Source organism: Heteronotia binoei, chromosome 12, assembly GCF_032191835.1.
Source record: "Heteronotia binoei isolate CCM8104 ecotype False Entrance Well chromosome 12, APGP_CSIRO_Hbin_v1, whole genome shotgun sequence".
NCBI lineage: Eukaryota > Metazoa > Chordata > Lepidosauria > Squamata > Gekkonidae > Heteronotia > Heteronotia binoei.
In genome coordinates, this window is record NC_083234.1 from 73447831 (window position 1) to 73467381 (window position 19551).

At 48.1% G+C, this 19551-nt stretch overlaps 2 protein-coding genes across 3 annotated transcripts in view; one reads left to right on the plus strand and one right to left on the minus strand.

Annotated features, from left to right (window-relative positions):
• Positions 1-17471, plus strand: part of TOR2A (torsin family 2 member A) — a 118258-nt gene extending 100787 nt beyond the window's left edge. The window contains exons 2-6 of one of the 2 annotated variants that reach the window (XM_060250431.1): positions 7983-8141; positions 9829-10094; positions 12230-12405; positions 13521-13648; positions 15652-17471. In XM_060250431.1, coding sequence (XP_060106414.1) covers positions 8000-8141; positions 9829-10094; positions 12230-12405; positions 13521-13648; positions 15652-15896 — 957 coding nt within the window. In that variant the 5' untranslated portion in view covers positions 7983-7999 and the 3' untranslated portion in view covers positions 15897-17471. Of the gene's footprint in view, positions 1-7982; positions 8142-9828; positions 10095-12229; positions 12406-13520; positions 13649-15651 lie in introns of those variants that run through there. The other variant, XM_060250432.1, reaches the window with a different exon arrangement.
• On the minus strand, positions 3590-4312 carry RMI2 (RecQ mediated genome instability 2). Its single transcript, XM_060250433.1, has one exon. The coding sequence runs from the start codon at positions 4283-4285 to the stop codon at positions 3869-3871; it is 417 nt and encodes a 138-aa protein (XP_060106416.1). The 5' UTR covers positions 4286-4312; the 3' UTR covers positions 3590-3868.
• Positions 17472-19551: the final 2080 nt, after the last annotated feature.

Sequence of the window (19551 nt, forward strand, 5' to 3'; positions counted from 1 at the left end):
CTCTCGCCCATATGATGGTGAGGAGCAGTTTGTGATAGACCAGGGGTGGCCAAACTTGCTTAACCTAAGAGCCATATAGAATAAACACCAGACGTTTGAGAGCCACAAGACATGGACATCAGATGTTTGTGAGCCACCTGACAGAAAGGAAGGGAGGGAAAGATGGGAAGGAGAGGTAGAAAGCAAGCAACTTTAAATGCATTCTCCCAGGTTGACAGCTGACTTGGCCAAGTGATTTAAAGAGACAAATGCCTTCTCCAGGGCAGTGGGGGCTTTGAGAGCTGCACAAGATGTGTGAAAGAGCCACATGTGGCTCCTGAGCCACAGTTTGGCCACCCCTGTGATAGACGAACATTAATTAGCAAAATGTGGTATGAGAAAAAGGAGTGGCTTTTTCACGCATTTGTCAGCATTTGTGTTAATTGCTGACTTTTACAGATGAAGATAATGCCCATTTAATTTCCCCCCAAATACATAATTTATCAATTCTTTCAATGGGCATCTCTCTTCTATTTAAATGAGACTTCAAAAACATGGATTAATGCCAGAGTGTTCACAGCCTTTCACAGTCACATGCATTTCTGTAAACACTTTGGTGGGCAGGGGGGGGAGAATCACCGTGTTGGAGTGGTTAGAACAGGATCCAGGAGATGCAGGTTTGAATCCCCATCCACCTGGGTGACTTTAGACCACTCACAACCTATCCTACCTCATAGGTCTGCTGTGAGACAAAAGCGGAGCAGAGGAAAACGATGGAAGTTGCTTTGGGTCCTTATTGGTGAGAGGCAGTATAAATGAACTTCCATGCGTTAAAAACAGAATGACCATTCCAGTTGAATATCACTGGTTTAACCAGGTCCCGGCCTTCTGACCAAGGCAATTGGAAATGTAATTTAGTCCAGATCCTGGGTGAAAACCTTGTATCCCAGCCAAAGATCATGTAGCATTATTTTAAAATCTTTTTTTTTAAAAAACTACTTGTTCTTAAAATGATCAAGTCATTTAGAGGAGACTCGCATGGGTCCAGGAGATTAAATATGCAAACCAGTAATTTCTTGTTCTGTGTGGTCTCAAGTTGCAAGTGACTTATAGAGGGAAACAGAGGTGGTTGGTGATTGCCTGCCTCTGCGTAGCAACCTTGGGCCTCCTTAGTGGTCCATCTGAATAGTAAAAAGGGCTAACCAAGGGGTGTCAAACTCATTTGCTACAAGGGCCGGATCTGACATAAAAGAGACCATGTTGGGCTGGGCCGTGTGTGTACCTATTCAAGATTAGGTAGCTGAGATATAAACTTTTTAAAGGACACAGACAAACACGACTAAAGATTTTTTAAAAACTTCAAATAAAACATGCTTAAAACATTAGCATTCGTTGGTCTTAAAGGTGCTTTCTTTGCATTTCTCCCATGGGATCCAGGGAACTGGGCAAAGGAAGCTCTGACTCTTTCCCTCCCTCCCCAGGAGGGGAGGAGCCTCAACCAATGGCAACGACTGAGGTTTTGCTCTGTAGCTCCTGTGTGATTGAGCAAGCCTTGCAAAGCAAGCTGAGATGCAGAAGGAAGCAAGAGAGAGGAAGAAGGAAGCAGACAAGAGCCAGTTGCTCGGAGGCCTGACAGGAGCCTTCTGGGGGCCTGATTCAGCCCCTGGGCTGCATGTTTGACACCTTGCTTAGCTTCTGAGATTAGAGAAGCCTGGGCCTTCCAGGTCAGGGATTTTTATTCTTCCTAACTTCAAGTTAGAAGGAATATTTCTAAGATTCTTACCAGAGCCTTTGCAGAAAAGACACAATTACATGTGCCAACACGACCATATTAAACCCTCTAATTTGCAACCTCTAAAGTACCAAGAGATGCATCTTTAAGCACACAGCGATACTTTCCCAAAGAATATTTGTAGCCAACCGTTTTCTGCTTCTCCTACGATTGTTCTGGGCATGAAGTTATCTATTCACAGCTCCATGTAACATTATGCATTAGTTGTTAACAATAGACAATAGATCTGGGTGGTGTTTTGTTGTTTTTGCCATTGCGTGAGTTGTCTGTCCAAGGCAAAACCTCAAATCACTAGAACGGTAAAGAAAAACACATGCTTGCAGCATTACACAGAAATTAAAACCAGTTCTCAGGCTTACCAGTGCTAATGCCCTAAATAACACACCTCCATCAAGTCCTCAACAATTCCAAATCCTGAAAGAGCCATTTCACTAAACGGTCCATTGTGCAACTGAGTCAGATGCCATTTGGCTGGTGAAATGGCATCGAAAAAGGAAGTTTCTTTGCCATGGAGTGCTCCATCTGATTTGGCCTGAATCTTCTACCAGTGGTACCCAAAAATCAGTGCTTCCTCTAAGCTGTGGTGTCTTGTGAGCAAAAATTCTACCTCATGAGCTGCTGGCATTCAAAGTTGTGAGCTACTGCATAAAATTAGTTTGCTCTGGGGCCATTTTTCCTGAGCTAAGACAAAAATGTGTGAGCCGGAGGCTAAAAAACTGCGAGCTAGCTCACGCTAACTCAGCTTAGAGGGCACACTGTGCTCAAAATGTCTCCCCCATTCCCTTTTGTTTCTTCATCTCATCTCAACGCCACAGTGCTGCGACTCAAAGAAGAGGATGCCTGGGAGTGACATTCTCCAAGGCACTTAGGTGGCTGGAATTCCAGTCTCTGTCTAGCCTCGGCTGAGCTGCCAGTCAAGCACTTCTAAGTTCCCCTGAGCTTTTTAGAAATCAACTGGATCCATAAGCTTTGGAGATAAAATTACCTGGGTCTTGCAGAGCAGAGACAGCAGGACCACTGGGCAAAAGCTACGTTGGGGCATTTTGCATGGTCCACATTGCTTACATCCACTGCAGGAATACTTCTGCAGTGCTAAAAAAGGTAAAGGTAGTCCCCTGTGCAAGCACCAGTCATTTTCGACTCTGGGGTGACGTCGCACCATGACGTTTTCACGGCAGACTTTTTACGGGGTGGTTTGCCATTGCCTTCCCCAGTCATCTACGCTTTCTCCCCAGCAAGTGGGGGTACTCATTTTACCGACCTTGGAAGGGTGGAAGGCTGAGTCAACCTGGAGCCAGCTACCTGAACCCAGCTTTCGCTGGGATCGAACTCAGGTCATGAGCAGAGTTTGGACTGTAGTACTGCAGCTTTACCACTCTTCGCTATGGGGCTCTTTTGTTTTTTAGCTCTGCAGTGCTACACTTTACATAAAGCCTAGTTCAGGGGTGGGCAAACTGTGGCTCTTTCACACATAACTGTGTGGCTCTCAAAGCTCCCACTGCCCTGTTAGCCAGCTTGGAGAAGCCAAGCCAGCTGGCAGCTTGGAGAATGCATTTAAATAAAGTTGCTTTCTTTTCACCTTTCCCTCCCTCCCCATCTATTTGCCTCCCTCCCTCCCTTGCCCTGTGTGAAACAATGGTGATGGCAGGGGTGTGTGGCCTAATATGCAAATTAGTTCCTGCTGAACTTTTTCTACAAATAAAGCCCTAATCAGTATGAATAGTAACTGGCAGCAAAACCTCCAAACCCAACATCGGTCTCATCTTCTGCGATATAAAGAAAATGCACGCTAAAAAAATAGGACAGTTGTGCTCAAAATAATGGGGTTTTTTACTTTTATTGTGGCAACAAGTAATCTTCCACTGTATGAACCTGATGCTCCTTTCTCCAAACGGACTTATCTGGAAATAGTCACTATTCAAAAATGCACTCTTCAGTTCCCATTGCTTTCAACCCCTACAATAAATCGAGTAAGCGAATTTCTCCAGGTCATTCAAGCTCTCTGAAGGAAAAGTTTAAATTTCATTCCGAAGGCCAAATCAAGAGGACTTCACTTTCTTTGGAAAACAAGCATCCTGACAAAAGCGGCCTCCACCATTAAGAGAGATTTCTGTGTAAATCCTCCACTTCCAGTGCCCACATGTTCCTATGCAAGACGCTGTCCGTAAGAGCTGTCATCTTCACTGCTCGAAGGACGGGCTTCGGGCTACAAGACAGAACCTGCCCCATCACCATCACGTACTTCCCGGCACTGAGGCAAGGCCGCCCTTTGGGGACCTTGTCTGCTCCCTGAACTGTGAAAGAGCCACTTTCATCTTCAATATGCACGGTCGAGCCGTCCTGGTCCACGATGAGCACCGTGCCCTGCATCCACACCAGAGGAACTGCCAAAGGGGGACATCCATACTCCTCCCGAGACAACAGCCACGGACCACCAGGAACCCGAGAGCACCGTCTCAGCTGTGCAGCCAGAACCTTCACTGGTGGAGACTGCAATGAGAGGTCCTCTGACATCACTACACTCCTCCTTCCTGCCTGTTTTCACCTATTAAAAAAGCACACGCAATAACTTAAGATATGGGGCAAAAGATATGAATGGCTTGTGCTGGGTCTCAGCTGACTGATCTTTACCAAAAAAAGAAAAAGGGGAAAAAAATAAGAGAACCAAATTTCTTTCAGAAACAGAAAGTAACAGGATGCTTAGACTAACAGAACTCTCCAAAACAGAGAAATGCCTTTTTCCAGGAAAAGAATTTATAAATGGGATCTTATAAATAAAGCAACGCACAAACACACTACAGTTGCAATACCTACAAATTTTGCAAACTAAAAACATAAAAAGGAGGAAAAAAACTAAAACTAAAAACATAAAAATGAGAAAAAAAATGTCAAGAGGGTTTGAAAATCTGCTACAAAAAATGATCCTAGTACTGTATAATTCAGATAAAGGACCAGTGTACACCAAACAATGGGGAACATGAATGGTACAACTACTGCTGTAGTAGTAGTATATGGATAATTATACTCATATACCTCATACCTAAATGTAAGAAGCATTTCTAAGAATTCTTAACTGATGGTATATGATATCTCCAAATAGATATATAGAGTGGTCCTCAGAGTTATTCAGACTTCTAACTCCAAAGAAGATAGACGGTAACTGTTCAATACTTAACTTTTAGCTACTTTAATACTCAAAAGCTATGTTGGGGAGGGGGGGGGGAATGGTCATATTTTCGCTGCTGGTGGAACAGTCACACAGTAATAAGATTCCAGGCAAGAAGAAAATGTCAAGAAAACTAGAGGTTACAAGATACAGTTGGAACCAATCTCTTTTTTGCTTAAACATATTAGATGAAAAAAGAGCCCCGTGGCACAGAGGGGTAAAGCTGCAGTACTACAGCTGGAGCCCTCTGCTCACGACCTGAGTTCAATCCCAGCGGAAGCTGGTTCAGGTAGCCGGCTCCAGGTTGACTCAGCCTTCCATCCTTCCGAGGTCGGTCAAATGAGTACCCAGCTTGCTGGGGGGGGGGGGGGGGAAGCATAGATGACTGGGGAAGGCAAGGGCAAACCACCCCGTAAAAAGTCTGCTGTGAAAACATGAAAGCAACGTCACCCCAGAGTCGAAAACGACTGGTGCTTGCACAGGGGACTACCTTTACCTTTATTATCCTCCAAATTAAAAAATTTAGGTAAAGTGTACCAAGGTAACAGGTATTCTCAAACCACTTATAAATGGAAACAGGACATAGAAAACTTTCGAAAATTCTCAAGTTACCCTGAGTCAGTGCAGCAGCACATATGGTGGCCTGACATTAGGGATCCCCGCCAGTGTTCCCCCTAAACTGAGTTAGCATGAGCTAGCACACAGCTTTTTAGCCTCCAGCTCACACATTTTTGTATTAGCTCAGGAACGATGGCCCCAAAGCACACTCATTGATGCAGGAGCTCACAACTTTAATGCCAGCAGCTCACAAAGTAGAATTTTTGCTCACAAAACTCTGCAGTTTGATGCCAGGTCTTGGAAAATGCCTGGAGACTTTGGGGGTGGATCCGGGAGAGGGTGGGGCTTGGGAGGGGCCTCAGCATAGTCCAATGCCACAGAGCCCCCCCTTCCAAAAAGCCATGTTCCCCAGGAGAGCTGCTCTCTGCCAGCTGGAGATCAGTTGGGAAAGCAGGAGAGTTCCAGGCCCCATCTGGAGGCTGACAACCCTATAGCAAACCAAGTACTTTTACAAGGAGGCTGGACACCCCTACAATACTTCACTATTCTGAAGTAAGTCAATCATTTTGGGTGCAGCGAGGTGCAAGATTAAGATAGCACAGGATTATAATCGGACAGAAAAACATTGTTTAACAGCTATTTAAGTCTACAGGCTTTATGATTAATTCTGCCCCACCCCTCCAATTGTAAAATCACTTGTACTCAAGGGCAGGGCAGAATAAATAACCAATCTAAACAGTTCTACTGAAACTAACCAGGAGCCTAGGGTTGCCAAGTCCAATTCAAGAAATATTTGGGGACTTTGGGAGTGGAACCAGTAGCAAGCATAACTGTACTCTGAAGGGAGTTCTGGCCATCACATTTAAAGGGACTGCAAGCCTTTTCAATGCCTTCCTTCCATAGGAAATAATGGATGGGGCACCTTCTTTGGGGGCTCATAGAATTGGACCCTGTGGTCCAATCTTTTTGAAACTTGGAAGGCATTTTGAGGAGAGGCACCAAATGCTCTGCTGAAATTTTGGTGCCTCTACCTCAAAAAACAGCCTCCCCGCCAAGAGCCTCAGATACCTATAGATCAATTATCCATTATACCCTATGGGAATTGGTTTCCACAGGGAATAATGGAGTGCCCAGCAGACACCCCCCCACCCCCCGCTTTCTGATAACCCTGAAGCAGAGGGAGAACTCCAAACTAGGGGATCCCCTGCCCCCACCTGGGGATTATACAACACACAAAGAGTAACACGGCAAAAGGACAGGAAATCAAAGGCACAGAGCCCACCGTGAAAACCAGCTTCTATTATTAAATTATACAAAATCAACATAAATTAACACACTCCTATATAAATGTCACCATCATAAATTACACCAAAGCAACCCTAACATTCAGTCCTTAGTACAAAAAGGAAGCATTGACACCAAGTAGGGTTGCCAATCCCCAGGTGGGGGCAGGGGATCCCCCCGGTTTGGAGGCCCTCCCCCTGCTTCACGGTCGTCAGAAAGCGGGGGGAGGGAAGGGAAATGTCTGCTGGGAACTCTGTTATTCCATATGGAGATTTATTCCCATAGAAAATAATGGGGAATTGATCTGAGGGTATCTGGGGCTCTGGGGAGGCTGTTTTTTGAGGTAGAGGCACCAAATTTTCAGTACAGCATCTAGTGCCTCTCCCCAAAATACCCTCCAAATTTCAAAACGATTGGACCAGGGGGTCCAATTCTATGAGCCCCAAGAGAAGGTGCCCCTATCCTTCATTATTTCCTATGGAAGGAAGGCATTGAAAAAGGTGTGCTGTCCCGAACTCCCTTGGAGTTCAATTATGCTTGTCACACCCTTGTTCCTGGCTCCACCCCTAATGTCTCCTGGCTCCACCCCCAAAGTCTCCTGGCTCCACCCCCAAAGTCCCCAGATATTTCTTGAATTGGACTTGGCAACCCTAACACCAAGAGTCCTTCTTTCATTTTGTGGTAAAATTTTCAATTCATCCCATGGAATCCTGGTGTGGTACTCCAGATGATTAATGGATGCAGCCAATAATCCAAATATCCAAGGCCAAGGTCGTACTGAACCCTTGTTTCGTGTAAGCTTCTTCAAGCTGCAATAATCCTCCTAGCAATAAGGCCAACATAGCCGGCTCGTTTCTAAGTGACCCCCAGAAAGGTGCCCAATCCTACAGGAGCCCCCAAATCCCCGCGTTTCCTCCTCCCCGCAGCCTCAAGCGCCACCTACCCGCGCCTTTTCCTCTCGGCCGCCGAGGGACAACCTGGAGCCTCAACGCGACCTCCAACCTCTTCCCGCCAAATCACCAGACCACGCCCCCTGCAGGCCAGACTCCGCCCTCTTCGCGCAGGTACTGGGCGGAGGGAGCGGGCGAGCGCGGGAAATCGCCCTGCCAGAGGAGCCTATCACAGCTGCGCCCCGCCTGAGCGCCGCGGTGCAGGCTGGGAGTTCGCGTGGCCAGCCGGGTCCGGGGATCGAGCGGGGCCGAGCGGCTCGGGCACGCGCGATGGGGAGGGGCTGGGTGGCCCTGGCGCTGCTGCTGCCGCCTCTGGTGGGGTCGGTGCTCTCGGGCGCCCCCTGGGAGCTGAGCTCCTGGCACTGCAGCTTCTCGGGCTCTTGCGAGTGCGACTTCCGGCCGGACCTGCCAGGTGAGCGGGAGGGGGAGGGGCTGAAGGTGAGGGGGTGGATTGGTTGCCAGACTCCCGGTGGGACCTGGAACTTGGGAGGGCAGGAGGGATTGCATCAGTGCTCAGTTCTCCTGGCTCTTTGAACATATGAAGCTGCCTGATGCTGAATCAGACTCTCAAAGTCAGTATTGTCTACTCAGACTGGCAGCGGCTCTCCAGGGTCTCAAGCTGAGGTTTTTCACGCCTACTTGCCTGGACCCTTTTGAGTTGGAGAAGCCGGGGTTTGAATCTGGGACCTTCTGCTTACCAAGCAGATGCTCTACCACTGAGCTGCCATCCCTCCTCTACAGGTCCCCTTAGAGGTCCAGGGAAATTCTGATTGCCACTTCGGGGTTAGAAAGCAGATTTTCTCCAGGCCAGCTTGGACAGGGATCCTGGAGGGGTTTTGCCATCTTCTGGGTGTGAAGCAGGACTGGATCGACATGTTTTTTGAGGGGCGGGGGGCAAAATTAAAAAATGATGCCCCCTTGTGGGCCCATTCTATCTTATGGACCCATAAAATAGAATGGACTCCATGCCTAATTTTGCGCCCCCCCCCCCCCTCTGGTGGAGCCCTTGGCAAGCGCCTCCTCCACCCCTCCCTAGTTCTGGCCCTGGTGTGGAGTGGGGGTCGCTGGGGGTGTGGAGGGGGAGGTATTTGTGGATTCCCTGCATTGTGCAGGGGGTTGGACTGGATGACTCTGGAGATCCCTTCCAACTTTATGATTCTCATGATCCCTTGGAATTACAACTCACATCCAAACTGCAGAGAGCCGTTCCCCTGGAGAAAATGGCTGGTTTGGAGAGTGGACTCTATGGTAATGTATCCCGCTGGAGTCCTTGTCCTCCCCAGACTCCATCCCCAACTTTCCTGGAGTTTCCCAGTCTGGATCTGGCAAACCTAGTTACCAACTCTGAATTGGGAAATGCCTGGAGACTTAGGGACAGAGCCTGAGAAGAGAAAGGATCGATGGGACTCGAAGCAGAGTGTTATGTCTGGTTGCCAATTTTGGGCCAGGAAACACCTGGAGATTCAGGGATAGAGCAGCCATTTTCTCCAGGAGAACTGATCTCTGTTGTCTGGAGGCCGGTTGCAATACCAGATCTCCAGGCCCCACCTGGAGGTTAGCAACCCTAGTCCACCCTCCAGGGCAGCTACTTTTCTCCAGGAGAACTGATCTCTGTTGTAATTCTGGGAGCTCTCCAAACTGCACCTGGAGGCTCCCAATCAACTGTGAGGGGAGGGGATTTTGATGGAGGGGGAGGTATTTGGGAAGGTGAGGCAAAGTGATTTTGGAAAAGAAGGGAAGGGGGGCTACAGTGGTATTTCTGATGGCTTAAGACAGGGGTGGCCAACAGTAGCTCTCCAGATGTTTTTTGCCTACACCTCCCATCAGCCCCAGCCATTGATCATGCTGGCTGGGGCTGATTGGAGTTGTAGGCAAAAAACATCTGGAGAGCTACCGTTGGCCACCCTTGGTTTAAGAGATGATGGGTTGAGAGAGCAGGGCCACTTTTCCTACGGCAAGGCAAAAATGGGTGAGCCGGAAGCCACAAAACTGTGAGCTAGCTCACACTAACTCAGCTTAGAGGGAACATTGGTGGCAATTATTATTCCTATCCGTGGTTTCTCCAGCCCTTCATTCTCTCGATTCCCAATTCGTTCCAGGTCTAGAATGTCATTTAGCTCTCTACCTGGCAGGCCAGCATCTGGTAAAGCAGCTCGTCGTGAAAGGGGTGAGGGAGTTTGTGCAAAACCAGGCTCCCGTGAAGCCTCTGGTGATGTCGTTCCACGGCTGGACGGGCACGGGCAAAACCTACGTGAGCTCTCTCCTGATTCGCTACCTCTTCCGGGCCGGGCACCTCAGCCCGTACGTCCACCAGTTCTCTCCAGTGCTTCACTTCCCTCACGCGGAACACGTTGAACAGTATAAGGTACAGAGACTGCCTTTCCGTGCTGAACAGCTAGCTTTCTTGTCTGGTGGCGCTTCATATTGTTGGAAGTGGAGGGCTTTGCACTTGCCGCCTATCGCAAACCAGGAGGCGGCACCAAGGATAGACATCAGGACCAGCGTTCCCTCTTAAGCTGCAATGTTTTGTAAGCAAAAATTCTACTTTGTGAGCTCCTGGTATTAAAGCAGTGAGCTCCTGCATCAGTGATTGTGCTCTGGGGTCCTCCTTCCTGAGCTAAGACAAAAATGTGTGAGCTGGAGGCTAAAAATCTGTGAGCTAGTTCACGCTCACTCAGCGTAGAAGGAACGCTGGTCAGGACACACAGAGCCAGTTTGGTGTAGTGGTTAAGTGCACGGACTCTCATCTGAGAGAACCGGGTTTGATTCCCCACTCCTCCGCTTGTCTGTTGTGGGGGAGGAAAGTAAAGGAGATTGTGCGTTACTTTGAGATTCCAATATCATCTAATTCTTTCCCTCCTGCTATCTGATACTTTCCTTTGAAGCAGAATGCTGTTTTTAGAGTGCAGTTTCTTTTCACACTTCCTGTTGTACGCACACAGAAGAAGAAAATATTGGATTTTTATCTCGCCATTCACTCTGAATCTCAGAGTCTCAGAGCAGTCACAATCTCCTTTACCTTCCTCCCCCACAACAAACACCCTGTGAGGTGGATGGGGCTGGGAGAGCTCTCGCAGAAGCTGCCCTTTCAAGGACAACTCCTGCAATAGCTATAGCCAACTCAAGGCCATTCCAGCAGGTGCAAGTGGAGGAGTGGGGAATCAAACCCTGTTCTCCCAGATAAGAGTCTGCATACTTAACCACTACACCAAACTGGCTCTCAGTGATGCTGCATGATCTCTCCATCTTGCACCATGATGCTGCATGATCTCTCCATCTTGCACCATGGTGGCTGGACATGCATCCAGCACCATCAAGTTTGTAAGAATAGGCAATCTATGCCTCTCTCTCACCTGCACTCTCATGCATGTATTTCCTTTAATAAAAGTTGTTTATTATCTTGGGTGCGTTCACAGTACACTAAACAATGCATTTTGTAACTGGATTTCTACTGTATAAGAATAGCAGAAATCCAGTTGCAAAACGCATTATTTGATGTAGTGTGAATGCCCCCTTAGAACTAATTGCTGAGTCTGTGTCACTGTGTTAAGTCTGCTGCCACCCGCAGCCCCACCCCTGCTGTGTTGATCACTCTGCGACTTTTACGTGGTTCTCTGGCAGTGCCAAGTGCAGCGAATCTGACACATACTAGGTCTCTTATAGTTCTTTATATTTAATTCATTTGTACCTCACCTTTAGCCCCAGTGGGGCTCCAGAGCAACTTAGGTCATTCTCCTCTCTTCCGTTTTATCCTCACAGTAACCCTGTGAGGTAGGTTAGGTGGAGAGTATGTGATTGGCCCAAGGTAACCCAATGAGCTTCCACGGCACAAGTGGGGATTCGAACCTGGGTCTTCCAGATTCTAGTCTGCCACTCTTAACCATTGTGCCACCTTGGCTGTTGTGACTCTTTTTAGATAAAGGATCTAGGCGTTTGAGTTAGCCTCATCCTAACCTTCAGGATTTCTGTGCTTCCTGTAACGATGCTGTTTGTGTGGTTTTGCCTGCGTGCTAAAATCAGAACGAGGAAGTGGATTAGCGGAGCCCTTGCATAAGGATGACACCCACACCTGTAAAGCATTCTGTATTTTGACAAATCAGAAAGGCAGTTCCCTGTGCAAGCACCAGTCGTTTCCGACTCTGGGGTGACGTCGCATCACAACGTTTTCATGGCAGACTTTTTGCGGGGTGCTTTGCCATTGCCTTCCCCAGTCATCTACACTTTCCCCCCAGCAAGCTGGGGACTCATTTGACCGACCTCAGAAGAATGGAAGGCTGAGTCAACCTTGAGCCGTCTACCTGAACCCGGCTTCTGCCGGGATCGAACTCAGGTCGTGAGCAGAGCTTAGGACTGCAGTCCTGCAGCTTTACCACTCTGTGCCACGGGGCTGTTTTGACAGACATTAACAACTCATCAGGTCTGGAGTAGACCCCTGAAAGAACTATTTAAAAAAAAAAAAGAGTTCCTGTTATTATGTTTCTATTCTGTATTTCTTTCCAGAAGGACCTGAAGAGTTGGATCCATGGGAATCTGACCCATTGTGGCCGGTCGCTCTTTCTCTTTGACGAGATGGATAAGATGCACCCCGGCTTGATCGATGTGATTCTTCCATTTTTGGGACCCTCTTGGGTCATGTATGGAACCAACTATAGGAAGGCCATCTTCATATTTATCAGGTACAAACAGATTAAATGGCACAAAAGAAATCTGGGCGAAATTCTCCAATGCAGAATCGTTTGCTGGCCAAGGGCATGATTCTTCCTTCCAGCCATAAGAGAATGTGAGAGAAGCCATGTTGGATCAGGCCAATGGCCCTTCCAGTCCTATACTCTGTGTCACACTGGGGCCAGGACACTAGAAGTCCTCACACTGTCCCCCCCCCCCACAAGCACCAAGAATACAGAGCATCACTTGCCCCAGACAGAGAGTTCCATCAATTTGTGGCTAATAGCCACTGATGGACCTCTGCTCTATATGTTGATCCAGTCCCCTCTTGAAGCTGTCTATGCTTGTAGCTGCCACCACCTTCTGTGGCAGTGAATTCCACATGTTAGTCACCCTTTGGGTGAAGAAGTATTCTTTTAATTTGTTCTAACTCGACTGCTCAGCAATTTCATTGAGTGCCCACGAGTTCTTGTATTGTGAGAAAGGGAGAAAAGGACTTCTTTCTCTACCTTCTCCATCCCGTGGATAATTTTGTAAACCTCTCTCATGTCACCCCACAGTTGACGTTTCTCCAAGCTAAAGAGCCCCAAGTATTTTAACCTTTCTTCATAGGGAAAGTGTTCCAGCCCTTTAATCATTCTAGTTGCCCTTTTCTGCACTTCTCTTTTGTGTACTTCAGAGCATTAGATGGCTTGCTGGTCGCATTGAACCCAGTAGGGCCCAGCCTCAACATGGCTCAGCTCAGCGCACTCTGAGGGAGGGAGGGCAACGATGGAGCACAGTGCTGCATTGCAGCACCAGGGAGGGGGAGATGGCAGGCAGCAATGGGGAGGCAGACCGACAAACTAGGTGGGTGTCGTGGGCACCAGGAAAGGGGGAGATCCCAATTTTGCGCCCCCTCCTCTTGGTGCCCTAGGCAACCACCTAGTTTGCCTAGTGGGCAAGCCGGCCCTGGTTCCAAGCAGAAGTTTCCCCTGCTTGAAAATGCCCGACTTTTAAGTCCCATTCCTGGTGGCCCAGCTGGTGTTTCTGTGCCCTCAGAGCACTGAGGCAAATGCCTGAAAACAGAATGGACGTCAGTCTTGCAGGACACCTTTTCCTAACGTCCTGCCTTGTTCTTGGGCAGCAATGCTGGAGGGGAACAGATCAACCAAAGGACTCTGGACTTCTGGCGAATCCGCAAAGACCGAGAGGAGATCACCCTTCAGGATCTAGAAGCATCAATTCTGGAAGCGGTTTTTGAAAATCCTCAAAGTGAGTGGCTTGTTTGAGGGAGGGGAGGAAGTGCAGGCGCTCCTTACTCATGCTCCTTTCCCTGAAGCCACTTCTCCCTTGTTTCCCCCCCACCCCAAACTCAGAGCCTAGCCAGGGGGGTAATAAACACAGGCAAGGGAAGAGGTTCTGCATCCCCTGAGAGCCAGCTGGGTGTAGTGGTTAAGAGCGGCAGACTCTAATCTGGAGAACCGGATTTGATTCCCCACTCCTCCACATGCAGCCAGCTGGGTGACCTTGGGTCAGCCACAGTTCTCTCAGAGCTGTTCTCTATGAGCCCCACCTACCTCACGGAGTGTCTGTTACGGGGAGAGGAAGGGAAGGACTGTTAAGTCGCTCCGAGACTTATTTGGGTAGTGAAGAGTGTAGTATAAAACCAAATCCCCATTCCTCCACATGCAGACAGCTGGGTGATCTTGGGTCAGCCACAGTTCTCTCAGAGCTGTTCTCTATGAGCCCCACCTACCTCACGGAGTGTCTGTTACGGGGAGAGGAAGGGAAGGACTGTTAAGTCGCTCCGAGACTTATTTGGGTAGTGAAGAGTGTAGTATAAAACCAAATCCCCATTCCTCCACATGCAGACAGCTGGGTGACCTTGGGTCAGCCACAGTTCTCTCAGAGCTGTTCTCTATGAGCCCCACCTACCTCACGGAGTGTCTGTTACGGGGAGAGGAAGGGAAGGACTGTTAAGTCGCTCCGAGACTTATTTGGGTAGTGAAGAGTGTAGTATAAAACCAAATCCCCATTCCTCCACATGCAGACAGCTGGGTGACCTTGGGTCAGCCACAGTTCTCTCAGAGCTGTTCTCTATGAGCCCCACCTACCTCACGGAGTGTCTGTTACGGGGAGAGGAAGGGAAGGACTGTTAAGTCGCTCCGAGACTTATTTGGGTAGTGAAGAGTGTAGTATAAAACCAAATCCCCATTCCTCCACATGCAGACAGCTGGGTGATCTTGGGTCAGCCACAGTTCTCTCAGAGCTGTTCTCTATGAGCCCCACCTACCTCATGGAGTGTCTGTTATGGGGAGAGGAAGGGAAGGACTGTTAAGTCGCTCCGAGACTTATTTGGGTAGTGAAGAGTGTAGTATAAAACCAAATCCCCATTCCTCCACATGCAGACAGCTGGGTGACCTTGGGTCAGCCACAGTTCTCTCAGAGCTGTTCTCTATGAGCCCCACCTACCTCATGGAGTGTCTGTTATGGGGAGAGGAAGGGAAGGACTGTTAAGTCGCTCCGAGACTTATTTGGGTAGTGAAGAGTGTAGTATAAAACCAAATCCCCATTCCTCCACATGCAGACAGCTGGGTGACCTTGGGTCAGCCACAGTTCTCTCAGAGCTGTTCTCTATGAGCCCCACCTACCTCATGGAGTGTCTGTTATGGGGAGAGGGAGGGAAGGACTGTTAAGTCGCTCCGAGACGTAGTGAAGAGTGTAGTATAAAACCAATTCCCCATTCCTCCACATGCAGACAGCTGGGTGATCTCGGGCCAATCACAGGTCTCTTTCAGCCCCACCTACCTCACAGGGTGTCTGTTGTAGGGAGAGGAAGGGAAGGCGACTGTAAGCTGCTCTGAGCGAAGGGCCCGGTATAAAACCAGCTCTTTTCCCCTACCAGTGCGGCACATCAAATTACTCACATACCTAACTGTACAAATTCAGCAGAAACCCAATTTTAATATGTTGTCGAAGGCTTTCGCAGCCGGAGTTTATTAGTTGTTGTAGATTTTCCGGGCTGTGTGGCCGTGGTCTTGGCATTGTGAGGCCTGATGTTTTGCCGGTAACTGTGACTGGCATCCGCAGAGATATGACCCAGAAAACTGGAGTTCTCTCTGACCCAGAGAGAACTCCAGTTTTCTGGGTCACACCTCTGTATCACGGGTTGTGATAGTGTCGCCTCTGCTTTCCCATTCATCCTGTGGGAATCCCTTCACATTTTCCTTAAAAACATTTGTTTCCTCTCTCCTCCTCCCCCCGCCCCGCCGTAGATGGATTCTGGAACTCTGGAATCATTGAGCAAGGCCTGATTGACCTCCTGGTCCCTTTCCTTCCGCTGAAGCAGCACCACGTGAAGCAGTGCGTGGCCAGTGAGATCGCCAGCCAGGGCCTGCAGATGTCACCTGATGCCATACAGGCTGTCGCCGACAGCATCTCTTACTTCCCGGAAGAGGAGAAAGTTTTCTCATCCACGGGCTGCAAAACCGTGGCTTCCCGCATCCCCATCTTCCTCTGAGCCGCCCGGAGGCGCTTCTTCCAAAAACCCAGCTGCTGCTCGCTCACTCGCGAGTTTGCTCAGGACAAATGGATGTAATTTCTCGATTCTGAAAATTCAGCCCAAAGACCGCCTCGCTGGTCATCGCTGGGACGAGACTTTCCGGAGCAGAGAGCGACGTTTACTTGGTTAGGAAACTGAAATGCACTTTATGAAGCTTGTGCTCTGCCCCGCGCCCTGTGGGGAGGGGGCTGCGATGTCGCAGAACAGAACGTTGACTGCTTTTTGTAGCATTTTATAGTGACTTCCTCCCCCGACATCTGTCGGAATTCAGTTGCCGTCCTGCAGCACAACTGACTTAAATTTTTTTCCTGGACTTTGAACTCTTACTTGGATGTTTTAAAATAGCATTTTTAAAACACACACACACACTGTGACAACATCAATGTGCTAAAGCCTACCGTCCACTTCGGGAGGTGACTTGGGATGCCTTTAAATATACGGGTTAGACTCTGGTGTAAACACAACACGGTTGCCTTTCGGGTTTACATTCTTTGTTGTCCTTAGGTGCTCTCGGAGGGTGTTTTCAACAGCCGCTGCCTCTAGTTAGGAGAAAACAAAACCAGCTCTGTCGGCCAGTGATGGACTTGGCCTTGGAACGGATCTGTCACCAGACTGGGATTCTAATGTCTCTATGTGGAAAAGTCAAACCAGATCTCTTTGGTGTTCCCTTTTCTGCGCCAGAAAGAACCGGGACTTCGGTTCTCATTTTGGCACCTCGATGTTCCTGAGGAGCCCACAAGTCAGAAAAGGTGCTGAAGTATTACTTTTGTTGTGCGGTGTACCGGAGAGAATCACAGGTCTTAAGTTGCTGTTGGAAGGTTTGACTGTGCTGCACTGCTGTTGGGTTGGGAGCCAGCGTGCAAATAATCACACAGCGCACAGTCCGTTGTCATTTAATGGCTGGAAATCCTTTGCCGCAAACCGTGACCAAATTAACAGAGAAAATTCATAAAGCTTCAAACGTTATTCGGTGAATTCGTATCCAAACACACTCTACAAGATTCATATCAATATCCCAAAAGGGTTTTCAAGTCTCCAAATGTACAGAATTCATGCAAAGTTTGTTTGGAAACTTTGTGTGAATCTTGGATACTCTGAAACGCTTTTGGAATATTGATATGAATCTTGCATATGTTTTTGAAGCTGCATGCATTCTCTTAGTTATTTTGGTCACGGTTTATGGCGAACGATTTCTAGCCTTATTGTTTCCGTGATTCTCTCTGCTGTTTGAGTGTCATTTAATGGTTGGCCAAAAAAAAGGGGGGCTTTGATCTTTTCCCGTGGTGAAAGCTGTTGGAATAGACTGACATCTCCTTGTGGGCGTACGGGGAGGGGGTGTCTTTTACTATAAGACTTACTGTCGGTATTTTTGCTGGATGGGTGAGGATCCTTCAACATTTTTGGCCAAAACTCCCCTGCAAACCTCTTTACCCCGCTCATGAAATCTGAGGAGTCCACTCTGTTGAAAAATGAACATTGTTTTCTGTGTTCAGAAGTCTATTTTAATTTATATAAATAAAAAATGTGAAGATACGCTTCTTTCCAGGGGGTATTACACTGCCGTGGTTAGGAGATATTAGGAGATTATGTTTGTGTGCCTGGATACCTTCTAGCAAACTTTTAAACGTGTTATTGTGATAGGAGAATTATGCTCAAGCTTCTAAGTTAAGGGAAATGCCCCATGTTGGGACCATCTGAATTTTAGAGGGGTGCTGAAATTTCTCCAGTGGCCTTGGCTGGAGTAGAAATGCAATACTGTCACAATAAAAAGGCAGATGTAGGTTTTAAAGGAACAAATGGTCAAATATTCATTATAGCTGATATGCTATAAGTGCTCTTCTTAATAAGGTAGCTATAAAATGCATGTGTCAGATTACACGTTTCAACTATAGGTGAAGTATTAAGGGTAGATATAAAAAGTTCAGCCTATCCTAAAAGCCGGTGAGTTTCCCGTGGTAGAGGGTTTGAAGCCAAGATGGGAGTATTCCACAGCGATAACGGTCGGAAAGTAGACCAATCTCACACACTTCTTACTAGCTGCTTCGTGACGCAGCCTGTAATGGCCTTCAGTAATTTTGCCAGCAGTTCCAGTTTGACTGTGCCTACGGAAAAGGGTTTCTCTGCAACACTTGGCAACAAGCACATTAAAAATGTGACAGCCATCGGGGCTGGTGGGATCCATGTGGAAAGGGGTCCTCCAAAAGGAAGCGGTGGGTAAATACACTGCCGCGGAAGTTTTATCCTACCTTCTGCTTGCCATAACAGGTGGCTGTGAAGTCTCTTCTGATTGGACCGTCAGTCAGCCCAGTGTTGCTTTGGCCGGAGCAAAAGGAATGTGGGGAGCAAAGGAAAGCGGATAACTGCTTGTGCAGTCCTAAACAGACCCTTCTAAGTCAATGGGGGAAGGCAGGGCTTTTTTTGTAGCAGGAACTCCTTTGCATCTTAGGCCACACCCCTGATGTAGCCAATCCTCGTAGAACTTACACTAGACGCTGCAAGAAGAGCCTTGTAAGCTCTTGGAGGATTGGCTACATCAGGGGTGTGTGGCCTAAGATGCAAAGGACTTCCTGCTACAAAAAAGGGGCCTGGGGGAGGAGAATTGCTTAGTATTGCAGCATCAGGTACAGATTCCGGAGTCTACGAGCAAACTGCTGCAGCTGAAGTGCTGCCCTATCTTACACTTTGTGCTGACAAGTTCCATTTCAGACTTGCTGGGAGCCCTTTCGGTGCAGAAGCACATTTGTGTCTTCGGGTACCGAATGGCATTGGCGACAAGTGGCTGGATGAATCCACAAAAGATAAACTGGTGGGGGAAATTCTTGTTGGCAAAATTACTGGGTGTCCAAATTCGCCGCGGCTAAAAATGAGTAATGCCCTGGCTGAACTTCTTCCAGTGGTAGGGTTCATCCGAACGTTTCTTTTCTGGCAACTTGGGGTTTGGGTCCAGCCGGGCACTGTGAGAGTCCAGGGACACGTTCTCTCGGGCTTCCTTCAGCTCTTCATTCACCTGCCGGACACCCAAGAAATGTGTACTTAGTTTCTCTGCTATTCTTTGAAGATGTTCTAGAAACTGCAAGGGAAATTTTGGCACAGTCCTTCAACAAGCTTTTACCCAGCGAATTGCTTTGGAGAGCAATCTTATTCAGCCACGGTGTTCCCTCTAAGCTGAGTTTGTGCGAGCTAGCCTCTGACTCACATATTTTTGTCTTACTGCAGCCTGCTAAGGAAAGATGACCCCTGAGCACACTAATGTATGCCGTAGCTCACAACTTTAATGCCAGCAGCTCACAAAGTAGAATTTTTGCTCACAAGACTCCACAGCTTAGAGGGAAACAGAGTTGGAAAGGACCTCTAGGGTCATCTAGTCCAACCCCCTGCACAATGCAGGAAACTCACAAACACCTCCCCCTAAATTCATAGGATCTTCATTGCTGTCAGATGGCCATCTAGCCTCTGTTTAAAAACCTCCAAGGAAGGAGAGCCCGCCACCTCCCGTCCCAAGGAAGCCTGTTCCACTGAGGAATTGCTCTAACGGTCAGGAAGTTCTTCCTGATGTTGAGTCGGAAACTCTTTTGATTTAATTTCAAACCATTGGTTCTGGTCCTACCTTCCA